The sequence below is a fragment of the Mustela nivalis genome, assembly GCF_964662115.1.
Source record: "Mustela nivalis genome assembly, chromosome: 4".
In the NCBI taxonomy this organism is placed as follows: Eukaryota; Metazoa; Chordata; class Mammalia; order Carnivora; family Mustelidae; genus Mustela; species Mustela nivalis.
The window spans coordinates 26662200-26682360 of NC_139023.1; the positions used below are offsets into that span (position 1 = coordinate 26662200).

Below are 20161 nucleotides of genomic sequence, written 5' to 3' on the forward strand. Positions count from 1 at the left end.
AAGACTCCTCTCTGCTAGGAGGGCGTTATAAGAAAACATCTTCCTTCCTTCCCTGTCTCACACAGGCATGATGTCTGGGGCCACAGCAACCACATTGCCAACATGAAGCAATGAGCCCGAGGCTTTCCATAAGCCAAAATACTAAAAATAGAGGAATAAAAGGATGCAAAAGGACTAGAGTCTTCAAAAACATCATTCAGACACTGCACCACCTTTACAATCAACTATTTTCTACACTTCTTGCTACTGGACAACTATAAATTCTGTTATCTATGCCATTTTTTGTAGTGTATTGTTACTTCCCAATGATGGATACAACACTGGTCAAATCACGAGTTCAGTTTCTGACAAGCTGATTTTTATTCTGCTTAGTTAACAAGATCATTACTCTTGAGACGAGAAGATGCAGACATGAATTACAAACATGTATTGCAGTCAAGAAGAAAGCAGTAATCTGTAAGAGCTGTTGGGGGCAGCTAAAGATAAAAACAGAAAGGGATGTAATGATAAATAACATTTGAAAAAGCGTGATCAAGTATTGATTGACAGGAGCACTTCTTGGAGGCAGGACCAAAGGAAGGAAAGAGTAATGTGCAGAAGTCCTCTAAAATGGAGAAAATGAGGGAGACTTTCTCTTCTGGCAATGTTATAAACAAGATAACCTAAAAATCCTTCCCAATATGAAATAACAAAAAATTCTGTATAAAGTAGAAGAAACATCTGTTTAAACACGTATCTTAGTTCACATGAAAATAAAGAACCTCCCCAAAGACCAAAAATCGAAGAGGAACCCGAAATCCACAGCATAAAGTAGAAGCTGATCATGTTTAGAAACCTAGGGTTTGGGAGACGGGAGGATGGGGAATCGTGTGCGTGTAAAGGGCACCTGATCTTTGTGCTGTAACAAAAACAAAAAGGGAAAGAAATTACTGGCATAATATTTTCTTTAAAATATTATTATATTTTATAATATAATACAATTATAACACAATTATAACTAGTTTTCAACCTCGGACACTTCACGCTTTATATAAACAAATTCCAGCATTAAGTGCGTATTTTTAAAAACATGTCCATATTACATACTTACATATCACAACAGGCTTCCTGAATATTTCATCATAAGATTAAGTAAAATATAAGATGAACAGAAATCTTTTCCTGAAAAAACCATACATTGCCCAATTTTTCGGCCATGACTTAATCATTAATCACTTCATCAAGTTCAGTATATCTGTAACCACACCTAAAAGGTTTCCAAATTTCAGAACTTTTTGGTAAAATTTTATCACTAGGGTCATTGTAATATTCTTCTAGCGACTAAGCTACCAATAGTTTCATAATACCTTATATATCACAGAAAAATAGTCTGTCATCTTTGAGCTAATGTTACAGCCCTCTACATGACAGATTCTGCAATGTTCAAATTCAGCATATAAATGGTAATTCAGCATATAAATAAATGGTAATAGGAACTGGCAAAGGATGTCGGGTCTGGGGCATCTACAGAGAGGAAGGTCTCTAATATTAAAGAGGCCAAGAAAAAAGAATTACACCCCCAACTTTAAACACACACACACACACACACACACAAAAACCTCTTAAGGTCGTCCACTGAGTTTACCTTCTGCTAGCCTCATTTGCTTCCCACGTTCCCTTGAAAATTGAAGACATCTTATATTCCCTTTGCTCAGCTTCATGAGGGGTTTATGAATGGGCACAGTTCCACCCTAAATTCCACTGAGCCACCTTCATTACTCAATTCATTTCAAGGCCATCTTCTTTCAGGAAGTCCTATCTTTGGGCAGTTCAAAGAGCCCAGGAAATGCAAACACATAATCTATATTATCGGCAGAAGGGTTCCATGGGTCTCCACTGCATTCCCAGATTTACCTAAAGACGGAAACCTTTTAACCTTCTGTTTAACGCTGGATGCCACAATAAATACAGCATCCTAAACTCTGCTTTGGACAGTGCTGCACCCTGAATGCTTCTCCAAACCTATGTGCTATAAGGTAAAAGACTAAGCATTTACTCTACAAATAAGGCCACTAAATGCAGGGGGAAGTAATCAACTCGGGAATCAAGAACCCAAGTGTGAAAGGACTGCGTTTGGCTTGGTTCTCCCCCTCCCGCCGACTCAGGGAGAAGGTCCAATGAATCGCTCCAGTCCCAGGGGACGAGAGAGGTTCCCAAGGGCTCGCTCGGGTGCTCCGGGAATAAACCACGAGTTAGCAGCGCCGGGAGGCTCCGAGGGGCGCGCTGCATTCTGGGACTCGTTTCCACAGTTACCCACGTGCACCCAACCCAACCGCGACTCCGCGCGGCGCGGACTACAAGTCCCAGAATTCCGCGCGACCGCCTTTCCCCTTCACACCCGGCCACTGGAGCCAGACCCTAAAGGAAACCCCTAAAGCGTCCTCCCCGCAAGCTTGGCAGAGGTCGCGCCCCGCGAACGCTACGCGGGGCCTCTGGCCAGGCCCTCCCTGCAGGGAAGCGGGTCCCCAGGCACCAGCGTCCACACCTGACGACCAGAAATTAGACAACTGCGTCACAGACTGCCAATCCCACGGACTGCCTGGGACCCCAACACCTCCCCTGCGCAAAACCCCACACCCGGTCTCCAGGGCCCGACCCCTCCGGATCCTGCCGCGGAAAACCCGCAGCCCGCGCCCCGGCCCCGCCTCCCAGTCCCGCAGCCGGAGCCCGCGCCAGCGCTGACCTCGCTTCCCGCCGCTCTGGGGGAACCGCGGCCAGCGCCAACCTCAGGGCACCTCCCCGCCCCCTCCACCTCAGCCCCGCCCCCTCCACTCCCCGCACCCGAAGCTCAGGGCTCCCCCTTCCACGGACTCTGTCTTGATCGGGGGGGAGGGATCCCCTCCCAGAAAACATAGTCTGACACCCCCCCCCCCACTCCGAGCCCCGCGCGGACCGAATCTGGACTTGACAGTCCTCCCCCTGCCCTGGCCCCTCCCAACCCCCCTTTCCTCCCAACTAGCTCTACACCCCCACCGCACTCCTTTACCCCTGCCCCCATCCTGTCACCCCAAACCCTCCCCTCTTCTCCTCTCACTACCCATTACCCTCTCTTCCCAACACCTGCTCAATCCCATTACCCCAACGTCTGCCCCCTCTCACCACTCCCAGTTACCCCACCACCCTTCTATGCCTCTCCAGCCCGCCGGACTCCCCAACTATCCCATCACACCCCAATCCCTCCCACCACCTCGCTCTCCCGTTACATCAGCCCTCATCTCCGTGCCCGCCCTCCTGCCCCGCTCGGCCGCTACCCCCATTCCCCCACCGCATTGTTCCCCCCACCCCCGCCATCCAGCCCTTCTTCCCATTGTCCCCGCCCCCGCGCTCCCCTCGCACTCACCCGCCTTTCTCACGGAGCCGCCCGCACCGCTCAGCCCCTAGGAAATCCTCACCCCTGCGCCCCGCTCGCTCGCTCCCTCGCTCTCTCTTCCCGCGCCGGTGCCACCCCCGGCCCTGCCCGCTAGCGCCCGCCGCCGCCTCCACCTCCATTCACCCCAGGCACTCCGGTCCCAGCCCTTCATCGCACGTCCCGCCCCCCCTGCCCCCAACACTGAAAAGGAGCCAGTCCCCACCCCCCTCACCTCCGCCCTCCCCCGGCAGGCCAGCCCCTTCCCCCCCACGCCCGCCCCCGCCCCGCGCCGCCCGCAGCGTCACCGCCCGCCGCGGCCCCGGGAGGGGAAGGGGTGGCTCCCGGGCAGGGGCTCCCGGCGCGTTTCGGGACAGGAGGCGCGGGGCGGGGACTGCGGGAGCGGAGTGGAGAGTGTTGGCAACCGCCCGGCCCCGGCCCGCTCGCTCTCTGTTACTCACTGACAGCGGCGGCATCCGAGTGCATTTTCGGGCAGCTCACACCCCACTCTCCGCCCAGGCTCCCGCGCTCGCCTCGCGGTCCCCCCACCGGCTCGCCGCACCTCTGCTCGGAGCTGAGGACCAGCCGCCAGCACACCCGACCCGCCCACCTCGGCTCCAAGCATTGGCTGAAGCTCGGCTGCGGGACCGCCCCTCCGCGTCGCTCATTTGACAAAAGGAGTGCGGAGGGCGCCGGTCTAGAGCTGGCAATGAGGCCACGCCCCTTGAGCGCCAATGCGATTGGCCCCGGCGCCTCGTCCCCGGAACGCCCCTGGCGGAGGCCACGGTCTGGAGCAGCAGGTTGGACCCGGCTGCTGTCACTCATCCCCGGGGGTCCGAAAGCGCGTGTAGGGGCGAGGCTGGGGAATTGGTCCACCTTGACCCTGAAGCCCCGCCCCGTCACGGGCGGGATTGGTGGAGCTGCAGACCAACCGAGGAAGATGCGTCGGCTCTGAAACAAAGCACGCGTGGTGTTCCGCGAAGAGCCGAGGAGGGAAAGCACAGCTGGGGCAGCTCGTGTCCCGTACAAGGAGTGAGGGAGTCCCCCCCTACTGGGATCCCCCACTTGTCTCGCACGCCTCCGAGGCGTTCTCAGCGGGAGCCCAGTCCGCGCGGAACTTGGACTGGGACTTCTCTTGCGAGGGGTTTCCTAGTGCTGGAAACTGGGTAGAGAATCGCCGCGTCCTCACTTCCAGCAAACCCTCGGGTGAGGAACAAATTCCCAGTTCTTGTACAACAATTACAACAATCTGCCCTCTCCCCCTTTTGGAGATGCACGTCTCCTCGAGGATCATCACACTTCTTCCCCCTTGGTCACGAGTAAGCTTTTCTAAAGGCTTCGAATGCTCCAGGCATTGTCCGTCACGCACACGTCTGGGTACGCCCCACACCGCATACAGGATATTAGGGCCACGCTCTGAGCTTCCGTCTGGCGCACTGGCAAGTCCAGAAGGTAGGTGCTGAGCCCTCAAGGACACCTAACCCGAATCTAACTCACGGACTCTGAGAGGGCCTCATTTGGCTGTTACTTGGCAAAAGAAGGTGTTAATGTAAGTAAATTCGTCGGACCATTGAGCTTCCTAAGTCAAGAATTCGCACCATTTTCACGAGTTGCAACCACTTTTTTCAACGCTTCCCAACCTACTCGTCACACTTAACCATAGTGTAGCAGAATGATATTTTGAGATATTTAGGGAGGATAGCCCCCTCCCACCCCAATCACAGGATACATACACCGCTTATCTGTATCCCAAGGCTATACCCCAACCTACAGCCAGAGCATTATACAATCAAGGAATACATCACATACAATTGGTAACAAAACAGTCATTTTGGTTTTCGATTACTTCAGCCAATGGTTTTGAGTTTCAGGGTTCTGAAATTTAGGTTTCAAATCGGGATAAATGTCATGCCATAACCAAGGTATTTTTAAAGAACTGGGTCAAACCAGTTCCTCTGTCCCACACCATTCCTGTTGTATACTACGTCCCTCTTAATCCCTAATGTCTCATGGGTAAATTGCATCCTTGTAATTTTATATCTATCATACTTCTATCATTCGAATATTTATGAATCACTTCACCTAATCATAGAATCTCAGAATTGTCCTGAATTTATCCACTGTAGGTTTCTTCTCAAGATTCTGATCCATATTGGTGAATTTTAACAATGACAGGTTGGTCAGCTGGGCCTTGCAGAGATGGTAAGCACTTCTAAACTCTAAAAGAGGCGTTCCTTGGTTCCTTGTTGGGTAGATCTAAATCTAAGAATGTCCCTCCTTACTCAAAATGGAAAAGCTGCTCCTGCATTCTTTATCTTGTTTATGTTTGCAACCTATTCATTATCTAGGAAGTAATAAATTCTGTAGAACTTAAATCATAAAATTTTATATATATAAAACGTATGTTTTTATTGATCATAGTACTTTAAGGGCTGAGATACAACTGTTGTTTTGCACAGAAATAGGTTTGCTTCTTGACACCTCCAAATTAAAATAAGCTCATAATTAATTTGTTTTAGGTAGCCATTTACAGTATTGATTTATTTGCTGCAAACTTGGTGATAATGTATATAATGGCTAAGCTACATGAGTGACCTGCCCGCTTCTTTGCCCGTGGCACCCAGCTCTTTACTGGCTCATGGTGTCCACAAAAATATATAGAATGTTCAACCTTTGTTATTTCTCAGCATCACTTTCAGTGAGGTCACTAAGGTTATTTTCTAATGAGAAATAGACTCCGAGTAATTTAAAACATCTTTTTGGTAGGTCGACTACAGCCTGAAGATCGAGGGGCTAAGCTTATTCTTAGTCTGCTAAAACTCAGGGCCCCACATGTATGAATAGTAAAATAGGTGTAATTGAGTGATTACATGATATTCTGCAGATATCACCCCATCATTTTAATAATCCACAAGACTATAAACCTTTGAGGGCAGGAATTTTCTTATATTTATCTTTATGTCCTTAGCATCATGTATAATGCTTTCAAATAGTAGACACAACTTAATTGTTCCTTAGAGTGTACTGAATGTTGACTGTAATGTGAAATTTTAGATCTGAGAGGAGCCTTGGGAAAATCCAACTTCCTCATTTTAAGCATATGAAAGTTGAGGTCCAAAGGAGTTAAATGTCTAATCCAACTTACTCAACTAGTTAATTACAAAGCAATAACTAAACTCGGGTTTTTTAACTCCTAGACCAGGTCTTTCCCCATATCAAAGCCTCAAAACTCCAAAGATGGGTAAACTACTCTTCCTTCCCATTTAAGAGTTGTAATAGCAATCTAATACAAATCCTATACTTCCTGGCTGGAATACTGCCTTCCCTTTTATGAAATTCAACAGGAAATTTTTTCAAAATGTAATAGAACATTTAACTTTTTTCTCATTGGTACCATCTCCAAATAACTTGATCTCTGTATGTGGGGGATGTTTAGTAAGATAATAATGTTACACTTCTGTGCCTTTATATTCAGATTCTTGGGGGGAAAATTAATAAGTGTCTTGGGACTGAGATGGTAGAGTAAAACTTTTCCCCAAATTCCACACATCCCACCATAGCATGCTGTTCTGCTTATGTTGGGGGATGGGGGCACAGAGTGGAGAATAGTATAGTCCTAAGACTGAAATAAACTTGAGCCTGCTTAGACAAATTGATAAATAAGCCCCTGATAAAATTGGAAGAGAGCTGGAAAGAAGTCATGTCAGGGAGGAATCCATTCAGCCTCAGATTGAAGTGAGAGAGTGTATAGAGCTCCACTAGTTATCAAAAAGTCAGGCTAGAGGTGCCTGGGTGGCTCAATGGGTTAAGTCTCTGCCTTTGGTTCAGGTCATGATCTCTGGGGTCGTGGGATCAAGCCCCGCATCAGGCTCTCTGCTCAGCGGGGAGCCTGCTCCCTCCACCCCCACTCTTTCTCTCTCTGTTTGCCTCTCTGCCTACTTGTGATCTCTCAAGTTGATCTGTCAAATAAATAAAATCTTTATTAAAAAAAAGTCAGGCTAGATGGGATTACATGGAAACAGACAAACCAAAAAAAGTAAATCTGTCGGTAGAAGTCAGGATAGTTCATTTCTCCAAACTCATAACCAACTAACAGTTTGCTGATCTAAGTGATTCCAACTTTTTTTTTTTAGTTGTTTCCCATGTGGTAGGCATTACTCTTATACTCTGATAGTGCTTTCCTTGTTAAAGTACTCCACATAACCTCAAAACACTCTAAGGGAGGGGCGGGCGGGGCGGTTACTAATATTATTCCCATTTTACAGATAAGTTAACTGAGGCTTAGACCTTTCAGTAACTTGCTATCTAGCTAATAAGGAACAGCGTGCCTAAGTGGTCAAACTCCCTGTGTTATATAATATTCCCTCTCTTCTTAATCAGGTTAACGTATGCCCTCCATGCCTGAGAGATTTACTTAAGGATACAGTAATATGGAGGTGAATGTGTTTTTAAAAGATAGTGAAACTTGGCCTCTTTCTAGAGTTGAGTATGTAGACACTCGGGCTGCCTTTGTTGATATATAGTATGAAAAAACGAGTCTAAAAGATTATTTCCAGGTGACTCAGTCCTTCTTATCTATTTTAGCCTTTTGACCTTATTTCAATAACAGCTATCGACTTCGTGATATATTATTAATGAGATTATTTATCTAGAGTATCCAATGAGGCACTGCTGAGTATAATTTCCTTACTCTGATAGATCAGTGGGAGGGGGCAGCCCCTTCAGCCTACAGGAATTAGCCTTTTAACCGTTGAGGCCTGTGCTTCTGGGAAATAGTTTCAGCTGTCTAGCTTTTAATTTCCTAAGAATATCACCGTAACTTTTCACATATATACATAGAACAGTTTTGCAATTAGCCACTTACCAATGCTAATAGGGTAGGAAAAATGTAGGTTTTGTTTTTCAATACCTGTACGTAGTCATGTTCCAATCATTAGGTTAATGGAAAAGCATAGAAATAGACATTTTCCTCCAGTGTCACCAACAGGGACAGTCCTTCCTCAAAACTGGTCATGATTGGCAAGCTGAAAAGATGGCATCATCCTCTCCTTTCATCAGCTTCCTTTTCCCCTGCCCCTCTTCTGCTAGAGGTCAGAACACTGACAATGACACACAAGCAAGTGACCTCTTGGTAATCGCTCCAGGTTACTTCATATAAAATTGATATCCTGTCATGTGCATTCATAATGTACATTAAAAGGGTTTCTTTTCTTTTCTTTTTTTTTTTTTTTTCATCAACTTCTGTTGGGGCAATAGTGTAACTCCCACAATAAAAAAGAGATTTTAAGGGATGGAACTTTCTGGAACCAACGCTACACTGAGCATTGTTAGCCATGGCAACACTTTTGATACTTTTTTCCTGAAGCAGAATATAGGCTTAATTCAGATGGCCTGGATTAAAGACCCATTGGCTTAAGAAGACAATGCATCATGTAAAAGAAATTATTTCACGTCTCTGTGTTTCGGTTTCCTCATCTGCAAAATAGTGATAATAATAGGAACTACCTTATAGTTATGATGTAAGAACTATGTGAATGAGTCAGTATAAGTAGAGGACAGAAAGGTACCTGTCTCCATACCTGTTAGCCTCACCATATCCGTGAATCAGTCCCTCCCGCACACAGCCAGCTGTCATCCCAAACCTTTCTTTTCCTCTGCCTCCACAGTCACTGTGTTTTATTAACTTGGCTTCCTTTCTCCTTTCTAGAGTTTACAGTGAACATTGAGTTAGGGACAAAATCGTTCTTCACCAAGACATGCCACCCATGTGAAATTAGTCTAGTTTGAAACTGAAATGTGAGATTTTACACAATAAAGAAAAAAAAATGAGTACCCAGTATCAATGCTGTGTCACTCCAACTAACTATCATAGTGAAAATTGATTGATACTGGAAGTTCAGATGTACATAGGAAATTCCTAAATAATTAAACAGATTGTAGTAAATTACAGGGGATTCTACATAACTAGAGGTACATATGGTCTTCTCATAGTTATTAATTTCTCTTCCTCGTCCTTTGAAGTCATATTACCCTTCTCTGAGTGACGCAGCTACTGGTAAAGATTTTTAATCTGTTGTACCAGAGGCAAAGTGTCTTTAAGTATTACCTTTGGGCCAGCCTGGGATAAGATTCAGACCCTCCCACTTAAGGAGGCATTAAATTTGTTTGGGCCTTAATTCCTCCATCTATAAACATAGGGTTAATACCTTCTAGGGATAAATATGATAACATATGTACAAGCACTTATAAAAGTAGGAGACGGAAGCAGGAATAAATGCATGAGCCCCAATTATGTGATGTTTTCACATACTTCCTTGTGAACTTCATGCAGTTGTGTGAGGTACGGTTTAATTTTTATGCTTGGAGCTATTTTCAAGTAAAAATGAGTCTTTGTTTCTAAGTTATCTAGAAAATCCGGGTTTCCTTCTTTATGAACTGCCATTTTAGGGATCTCTCAGAAAAGCTAAGAAGTTTCTAATTCTGCTGAGATTTGACATCAGTGTTTCAATTTCAATTTTTTTTTTTGTTGTTAATTTCTCCAGCACAACTATAGAATGCTTAAACTGGCGTTTTAATTTTCTTTCTTTATTTCTTTTTTCTTTTTACCCAGGGCCTTCTATTTTTCAGAAATCATACCTGCCTAGGGATTTAACAGAGTGTTTGAATAAAATAGTGTTCATTACCGCATGTTCTTTTCTGAATTGGGTATTTTCACCTCATTCGCATCGAGCTAATCAAGTCCTAATGATGTTGCATTAAATTCGATCTCAGAAGGTATAATTTTCCAATCGAATCTAAACAATGCATGAGGTTTATAGTGACTTTCATAAATATACCATTGCTTCACTTACTCCAGCTAGCAGAGTATGGGCAGAAAAAAATAACCATTTTACTTGTACAATGGCTTCTGTGTGCTGTCAGCCTCTTCATTTCTCCTCGCCTTTTCTAGCCTGCTTCCATGAATACAATGTCTTTCTAACATCCCTCTCAGGGCAGTACAGGAGGCCCCATCCATCTCCAGACGTCGGTGGCTGCACGGCAGCCGAGCATCTCATTATGGCAAAGTGAAGCATTCTGGGAGAGTGGATGGAGCCGGCAGGCAGCAGTAGGCAGTGGGGGAGGGAAGAGGAGGACAGGAGCCGAGGAAAATATATGCTCACTTCCTTGGTGATAACATGTTATGGAAGTAAGAACTTCCTGTTCTAGAAAGGAAGAGGATGTAGGATGTCAGAAACCTGTGACTAAGCAGATTCCCACTCCTACAAGCTCGTTACATCTGCCTCAGTGACCACAAGCCCCCGACACACCTGAAACCCAACCCCCAACTGAAGTTACCACAGAAGCCATGTTGTGGGAAGAAAGTAATGAATCCAAGTATTTCAGAAAAAGATCTATCGTTCCAAATTAGAAAAAGGAAAGAATTTGGAGGCATGTGCGTGTGTGCAGGTGCGTGTGTACACACGTGTGCAGGCACACTTACACACATATAGAGAGAGATTTATCCAACTGGAATGTATTTCCTTCCAACTGACCTGAACGTTTACACTTTAGTTTGTTATACTGCCTTAGCCAGGATAGGTTAAAGCGAATGCCCTTAACATGTTGGGAGTCACAGGATCCCTTTAAGAATCATTGAAAATGATGTCTCCCTGTCAAAGGCCTGAAATCCCTCTACGTCTATCCCATCACCCCCTAAATTAAGAACTCCTAGATTAGACATTCATTTGAGTTCACAAGTATTTCCCTTTAAAAATCCAGACACTTGAGGGACGATTCAGTGGCCATCGGAATTTGTTGGCAAGAGAGGAGTTTCTCAGTCTGATTGTCATCTGGGCCTATGCTCAAGTAATGGGAACTGGTGGGTGAGGTGAATGGTTTCAGGCTGTGGAACAGTAGGAGAGGAGGGAAGCCTTGGCTCTGGGGGGCGCAGCAGTTTCAAGGCAGTGTGGTGTACTGGACCATTGGACAAAGAGCAAGAGAGAAGCAGTGCTCTTTGGAGAGGAGATGCCAAAAATAAACTCCTGTTTCCAAGTTTTGTTCACCTCCAATTCCAAACTGAGTTGCATTTAAAGCTGCTTTTTCTGCAGCCACCCCCAGCCAGACTCTGGGTCCTCCCCTGCCCACAGTCACCCTTTGCTTTCCCTCTCATCTAACTGTTTCATTTTCTCATCCCTGAGCAGCTCCCTCTGGGCGGGGGCCACCGGGCCACCTTGCCCCACCCCCTAGTCTGGTCAATTTCCTGGGCAAGTCTGACCTTGACTCTCTGCACCTGCTTTCATCTCATTCTTCATCCCTCCACCTCACAGGCACTGGTTCTGGTTTCAAAGCTCTGTCACTACAACCTTCATCTGTTCTAAACCTCCATTCAAATTTTAGATAACCGTAGCTTGGGGACACATTTCCAATTCACAGATAATAGACTAGGGGCTATAAATACTGTACTGGCAAACACTTAATTTAAGTACCACTCACTTATTACCAAGCACTATTCTAGTGTTCCTGTCAACTCATTTAATTCTCTCAACAATCCCGAGAGGTAGAAACTTTTGTTAAACTCGCTTTACAGGTGAGGCGACTGAGGCACAGACAGATAAAGTAACTGCCCCAAAGTCACACAGCTAGTTAAGGGCAAAACTGGGAGAATTAAGCCCAGGCAATCTGGATTCAGATCTGTATTTTTCATCACTTTGCTTCTTCATATGGCCTCATACGAAGGGCTGTTGGCCCACTCTGTGCAACATCCCCCCGCCCCCCAACCCAACACACATTCCAAGTCCTTTATTGTGGAAACTACACCTATTTTTCTTGAACCAGTAGGCAGTCAAGCCCAACATAACTCTAGGCGGCCAGGGCAAAGGTCCCGTGTTCTCTCTGCCCATCGTCAGTGGCAACATGAAACATGGTTTCCCTAGTTCCGGGGTGTGGAACTTTATTCTCTTCCTTGTTAAAACAATCTGGGGATCTGGCACCAGGACTACCCATTGGGGGAAATAAGAGTAGGGCTCAGGGGCACCTGGGTGGCTCAGTTGGTTAAGTGTCCGACTCCTGATCTCAGCTCAGGTCTCGATCTCAGGGTCGTGGGTTCAAGCTCCATATTAGGCTCCAAGCTGGGCAGGGAGCTAACATTTAAAAAAAAAAAAAAAAAAAGAGTGGGGCTCAAAGTAGCAGAGTATGGTTATAGGTGATTCAGCTTTAAAGGATTACCACTGCATGGGGGTCAAAACTCTGCCACTTCGATTCACAGACTTGTACCCCTGGGGATAAAAATACATTATATGTTTATAAAAAAATTAAAAAAGTTAAAAAAAAAAAAAAAAAAAACAACCTCTGCCACTTGCCCCCTGCCCCCCACTAGCCTTTTCTCCCTTTTCCAGCTCCCCTGCCAGGAGCCCAGGGCTCCTGTCATCGTGGTGCTTGGTGGCCAGCCCTCCTGGACAAACCCCTGCCCTTTTTAGAACGAGGTCCATCCTCAGTGAGAGAAGGCGAACCTCTCTATTCCCTAGTAAGAGCAAGACTGAAACAAGCTTAAACAATATCCCAGAGGAAGGACACAGAGGAGTTGCCTGAGAATCGGAAGGAGACCAGACTGATACTGAGAGATCATGGTACTCAGGGGCCACAGGAAGGGTGAAATTCCCGAAATTCCTCACGCCACTTTTGGGGTAGGAAATGGAGACACTTCCTTCTCTCCTACCTCTGAGTCACTCTGCTGCTAATGGAACAAAAGGAGGCCTGCCGCCCCACAGCACGCAGGCAAAATACAGAGCCCAGCGCCCTCAGCCTGCTCCACGCACCGCAGAGCCACATGTAGTCCCTGGGACCTATTTTGATGATCAAAACTTACCCGTCCAATGTCTCGTTCCCTCAGCTCCTTGTGCATGACTGGCTTGCTGTTCTCCGATAAGCTAACCCAGGGGAAATACACAAGTGTGAACATAGTACCCCTCGCAAAGATATTTACCCTTGATATAAGACTCCTAACAAACACGTGGCCCAGCACCAACAACATACCTCCCCCAGCCAGCATCCCACCCTCAAGCCTGTCCTCCTCCCTGTCTCCGTGGCAGCTCTGTCCCAGCCCTTCCCGACTCCGCTTCAGGCTCACCTCCATTAAGCCCTTCTTTGCCTGAGGTTGCCCACAGTCATGTCTTTTTCCACTGAACACCTGCCTCACTAGAACGGAACTTGGCAGGAAGGAACAGAATGGGAACAAAAGGGAATAGAATGTTTGGACAGGACAATCTCAGAGGTGAGCCGGGCACATTCCCTCATCCCACAGGCGAGGAGACAAAGACACAGAAGCAGTGGGGCCACTTGGACTTTCTCCTGCCTGGCCTTCCCCTCTTTTGCTAGGAAGACCCCTGCTTCTTTAGGAGGAACCGCTCACCTCACCATTCATCAGATGAAGTTTTGATAGCCAATCAGGATCCCTCCCACTCCCAGTGGGCACGTGATCTCTTGCTTGCTCATTCATCTATTCATGAAATAACCATCAGCAAGGGCCTTCCATGTGCCAGACACTGCCGGGTTCTAGGAATAACACGTTGAGCAAAAACAGCCCCACTTGGTGCCCTCATGGGGCTTATGAGCTTGCAGAGGAGGCATTCCTTAAGTAACCATGCAAGCAAAGTAAAACGGCTCTTTTGACAAGTAGGAGAAAATGAGCACAGTTTTTGAGAGCATACGATAGCAGAGCTGACTCAGCAACTTTGTACAGGTGTACAATTCGTGCACTGCACAAAGGAGCACAGCCCAGGGGGCAAAGGGGCTGGAGTACCACTTACAGTCTGCTCACAGACCCATGGACTTGGTGTGAAGCTGCGTCTGCTCAGAGGGGCATCTTGTTCTTCACATCTTGGTGGTCCAAAAGACCACCACCAAATGACCCCCCAAAAGGGTCATCTTTTTCTAATATGCCCCAAAGTCTCAAAAGCTCTGGTTCTGCTTCAGTCAGGGAAGAGAGTGGAAAGAAGGGAGGTTCCCCTGAGGAGGTGACTGGAGACACACGAATAACGAGTAGTGAATAAACTAAGTGGGAAGGAAGAGGTTTCCAGACACCTGGAAGAGCCCAGGCAGTGGCCTCGGCATGATGGCCATCTGGTCCCTAGTTCCAAGCACTTCTGAGGCTTAGCCGATCCCCTGCCTTCCCAGACAATTGCTCTCAAGACGTTCCATTTCCTATTTGTAGTTCAAAATTAGTTTCTGTCACTTGCACTTGGAGAGTCCTGGCTCACAGAGCAAAGCTGGCCCAGCTCTCCTTCCTCCTAAGTTCATGGGCCTCCTCCCTCTGCCTGGCCCCATCCTTCCATGGGAGAAACCTCTCCTCTCTCAGGCTGACTCACCTTGAGAGCCCAAAATGGATGATCTCGTATTGTCTCCAGCATGAGACAGAAACTCAGTAAACGTTTCGTGAAGCAAGACTCGATTAACTCTCTACGGGCGGCCATTTTGTCCACTGGGCCATTTTGTCCAGTGGGAATAGTGGAGTACAGAGTAGCTTTCCTGTATGTCTCTCATCTCCACCAGTTCACCCATGGTTTCTACAGGCTCGAGCATATGCAGACTCCAGCTTTTGTTTATGTTAACAAAGGGCTCTGGTTTGTCTAGAATTTGGCTTTGGAGAGCTGATGGCCCTGATTTCATAGGGAAGAGTCAGCAGCTTTTACTCTGTCCATGCATGCTGAGTGCTAGGAGGCTGCCTTTAAGAGCAAGCATTTTCCAGATCTCAAAGTCCATAGCTGAACATTAAAGACGGTTTTCACCTTGTACCTAATATCAACTAAGGCCTGGTCTAAAGGGGTCAGGCTACCTAAGATGCTCTGTGGTTCTGTCAGCCGAGAGCAGTCTACTGTCTCACCAATCTTTGTATTATTCCCAAGTTAAGGACAATCGCTCTTTTGGGTACATCCTTCCCCTCAAACTCCAGGGCCTGAAGAATTTCAGCTTTGTACTCTATCTCATGCCACTGTTGCTCTTAGCTTTGTTAAAGGAGCTGGTATTTGATATTTTTTTGAGACTCATGTCCCCTTTAAATAAGGCCAGCTCTATTGGCTTGAGATGGAGGCTGCTGAATAAGCCAGCATTTGGAAATAGGGATCATAGAATTAGGGTGCTTCTCTTCACTGTATCTCACGATCCAAGGGTTTTGTCTTTTCTCAATTCATCAGATTAGAAGGGAAACACAAAGATGATGCATCGGTCAGATGCTATCCATATTTCCTTCACCAAGACTCCCAAACCAGCCACTCTACTGAAGCCAAGTGGTAAGGTTGTGAAAGGGTAACACACCAGATTTTGGAAAAGCAGCCGAGACTTGAACATGGACTCTTCTGCTCAACACAGGACACATTATCTAAACTCTCTGGGCAAGATTTCTTTATTTTTTAAATGAGCACAGTAGCACTACTTACCTCACAGGAGTGTGGTGAGGACTCAACAGATGATTCATGTGGCAGAACATTGGCACCCCTAGCATGTCCCATGCCCTCATCTGTGGAACCTGTGAATGTGTTCCTTTATGTGGTTCCTTTACGTGGCTCCCAGTGGGCCCTACATAATTTCAAGGGTCCTTGTAAGTGAAAGAGGGAGGCAGGAGAGTCAGTCAGAGGAGATGTGATGGGGTCTGAGTGGAAGCAGTTACTGCCACAAATTCTGTGGCAGGATCTGGATCCGGCTCTACTCTACTTGGCTCTTGCTTCAGTGTCCCAGGGCTCTCCCACTGAATTCCTCATCTGCGGAAGTCAACCAGAGTAGTTGCATTGTATGCAGTTAAGAATCCTGTCAGTTGAGATAGTACAGCTTCAGGGTCTACTGGATTCAGGAACTAGAGCTCAAAAGGAGGCTCTCCCCACTCTGTCTTGTTGCCACTCCCATCTGTTTTGACCTGTTTTTATGATGGCGGTGGTTTTGTTGGTTGTTTTGCATGTTTCTCAATTTGGTAGGATGCATTCTCTTACAATTGGTCGGTGGGCGGGGGGGGTCACTCCTTAAAACAGGTGATCTCAGGACAGAACTCTGACTGACAGGGCCTGACTCACGTGATCATACCAAAGCCTTTCCGTATGGCAGGAGATGGGATGGAACTGGCCAGCCCTGAGTCAAATACTGTCTTCTGGGGCCAGGGGGTGGTGGATACTGTGGTATGAAATCCCAAAAGAACAACACAAAGTTAGTGAGGGGTGGTTTTCCAAGCCTGCGTGAGTATTCTTTCCTGAAGAATAGAGGGAAGGAATGCTAAGCAGGATATTTTTTTTAGAGATGTCCACTTCGTAATCATTATTGTAATTTTATGAGAATTCATTTATTTGTTCAAATAATACTTGTTTAGCATTTACTGTGTATCAAGCACTGTCCTAAACTCTGGGGATATAACAATTAACGAAACAGATAAGAATTCATCTCTGGCAATTCAAGGAACCCCAAATAGCCAAAACAATCTTGAAATTATGAATAAGGTTGGATGACTCACTTCCTAATTTCAAAACTTACCACAAACTACAGTAGTCAGGGCGGTGTGGTACTGGCATAATAGTAGACATGCAGATCAATAGAATAGAATTGAGAGTGTACACATTAAAATTACAAGCATTTATGTTTAAGTAATTTTCAGCAAGGGGTCAAGACAGTTCAATGGAGAAAGGATAGTCCTTTCAACAGCGATACTGGGACAACTGGATGTCCACAGGCAAAGGATAAACTTGTACTGCTCCCTCAAATCATACAGTAATGAGCCCCAAATGAATCATGGACCTAAATGTAACAGGTAAAACTATAGAACTCTTATAAGAAAACATAGGCAGAAACCTTTGTGAATTTAAGCATGGATTAGACCATGCTTTCTCAGAAATGACACCAAGAGCACAAACAACAAAAGAAAAATACAGATGAATTGGACTTCATCAAAACTAAAAACTTGTGCTACTAAGGGTACCATCTTGAAAGTAAAAAGACACTCCACAGAATGGGAGAAAATATTGCAAATTGTTTAGCTAGTAAACGACTGGTAGCTAAACAACATAAAGAACTCTCACACTTTTAAAAAGTTACCTGTACTTGGAAAACATAAAACACTGATGAAGGAAATTGAAGATGACACAAAGAAATGGAAAAACATCCCAATCTTCCAATCATGGATTGGAAGAACAAATATTGTTAAAATGTCTACCCAAAGTACTCTACACATTAAATTCAATCCCTATCAAAATACCAACAGCATTTTTCCCAGACATAAAATCCTAAAATTCACAATCCTAAAATTTGTAGGGAACCATAAGAAACCCCAATAGCCAAAGCAACTTTGAAAAAAAAAGCAAAGCTGGAGGCATCACACTTCTAGACTTCAAGATATATTAGAAAGCTATAGTGATCAAAACAGTATGGAGCTGGCATAGAAATAGACACATAGATCAGTGGAACAGAATAGAAACCCCAGAAATGAACCCACAAGTATATGATCAATTAATCTTTGGCAAAGCAGGAAAGAATAGCCCATGGGGAAAAGACAGTCTGTTCAACAAATAGTGTTGGGGAAACTGGACAGCAACATGCAAAATAATGAGGCTAGACCACTTTCTTTCACCAAACACAAAAATGAATTCAAAATGGACTAAAGATCCAAATGTGAGACAGGAAACCATGAAAATCTGAGAAGTGAACACAGGCAGTAACCTCTTTGACATTAGCTGTAGCAACTTCTTTCTGGTTATGAGCTACCTTATGGTCCAGCAATTGCATTACTAGGTCATTACCCAAAGAATACAAAAATACTAATTCAAAGGGATACAGACACCCCAATGTTTAAAGCAGTATTATCTACAATAGCCAAATTATGGAAACAGCCCAAGTGTTCATCCACTAATGAATGAATAAAGAAGATGTATATATATACATATATAGATGTATATATGTATACATACACACAATGAAATAGTACTCAACCATAAAAAGAATGAAATCTTGCCATTTGCAACAATATGGACAGAGCTAGAGAATACTAATTTGCTAAGTTGAAATAAGTCAGTGAAAAGCAGATACCATATGATTTTACTCAAATGTGGATTTTAAGCAACAGATGAGCAAACGGGGAAAAAAGAGAGGGGGAGGCAAACCAAGAAACAGACTCTTAGCTATAGTGAACAAAATAATGGTTACCAGAGTGGAGGTGGGTGGGGGATGGGTGAAATAAGTGAAGGGGATTGAGGAGGGCACTTGTGATGAGCACTGGGTGATGTATGGAAGTGTTGAATCACTATATTGTACACCTGAAACTATTATTACATTGTATGTTAACTAAACAGAATTTAAATAAAAACCTAAAAAAGAAGATACATAACCCAATCAAGAAATGGGCAAAAGATCTGTATAAACATTTCTCCAAAGAAGGTATACAAATGTCCAAGAAGAACATGAAAAGATGCTCAGCATCTTAGCTATTAGGGAAATGCAGATCAAAACCTCAGTAAAAGACACTGAACATCTAGTAGGATGAATGTTATAAAAAAAAAAGGCAGATAATAACAAGTTTCAGCAAAAGTGTTGGAAAACAAGTGTTGAAGAAATTGGAACCCTCATACATTGCTAGTAAGAATGTAAAACTGTACAGCTGCTTGGAAAATAGTTCGGCATTCCTTTTAAGGTTAAAAATAGAGTTACTATGTGACCCAGACTCAGCAATTCTTCTCCTAGTTATATGTCCAAGAGATATAAAAACATATATACACATAAAAACTTGTACACAAATTTTCATGGAAACATTATTCATATATATTAACTGATGAATGGATAAATAAAATGTGCATAGCTATATAATGGAATATTACTTAGCAATGAAAAGGAATGAAGTGCTGATACATGCTCCAACATTGACCTTGAAAACATGCTAAGCAAAAGAAGCCAGTAACAAAAGATCATGCATTGTATAATTCCAATTTTATGGAATGTCCATAATTCCAATTCTGGAATGTCCAGAATAGGTAAATTTATAGAGGCAAAAAGTCAGTTAATTATTGCCTGTGGGGGGATGACAAGAAGGAGAGTGACTGCTAATGGGAATGTATTTGTTGGGGGAAGGAATGAAAATATTCTAAAATTGTGATGATGGTTAGACAAATCTGATTATTTTTAAAAATCCATTAAATTGTATGCTTAAGTAGGTGTATGCTTAAGTAGGTAAATTGTGTGTTAAGTAGGTAAATTGTGTGGTATATGAATTATATCTCAATGTTAAAAAAATCCATGCCTTTATGAACTTATATTTCTGTTGGAAGATAAAGAAAACAGAAATATATAAATAAATATGGTATTTTCAGTGTTGCTAAAGAAAATTATAAAACAGAATGAGGGATAGGGAGTTTCAGAGAGTGGATGGAGGCTGCAGTTATGACTAGAGTGTTGTTGAAAGCTTTACAAAGAAGGTTCCATATGAGCACACACCTAAAGGAGATGAGGGTACAAGCTATGTGGGGAAAGAGTACTCCTCAGAAGAAACAGCAAGTACAAAGATCCTGAGGCAGAAGTATCCCAATCATATGGTTGAACGGCAAAGTCAGTGTGGCTTCAGATATTAGGTTAGTTGGTGTCCTGCCTGTTACTGTTTTAGACCTTATACCAGCTTTTGGTACACAGGAATCAAGAGTACATCATCCTATTCTTGAACCTGGACCCTTGGTCTAGGAAAGTGATTCTCAATCTTTTTTCTGTCTTGATACTCCTGAAAAATATGTTCCAGTGAGCAACTTGATCCACAGACATTAAGATTAGGAGTGAGATAATCTATAC

At 44.6% G+C, this 20161-nt stretch overlaps 1 protein-coding gene across 1 annotated transcript in view; it reads right to left on the reverse strand.

Moving 5' to 3' along the window:
* The window catches only part of DCUN1D4 (defective in cullin neddylation 1 domain containing 4), a 71367-nt gene extending 67142 nt beyond the window's left edge, over positions 1-4225 (reverse strand). The window contains 3 exon segments of the mRNA XM_082728386.1: positions 3847-3904; positions 3906-3976; positions 3979-4225. Of these exon segments, the coding sequence (XP_082584512.1) occupies positions 3847-3904; positions 3906-3976; positions 3979-4210 (361 nt within the window). The 5' untranslated portion in view covers positions 4211-4225.
* Between the last annotated feature and the right edge of the window lie 15936 nt (positions 4226-20161).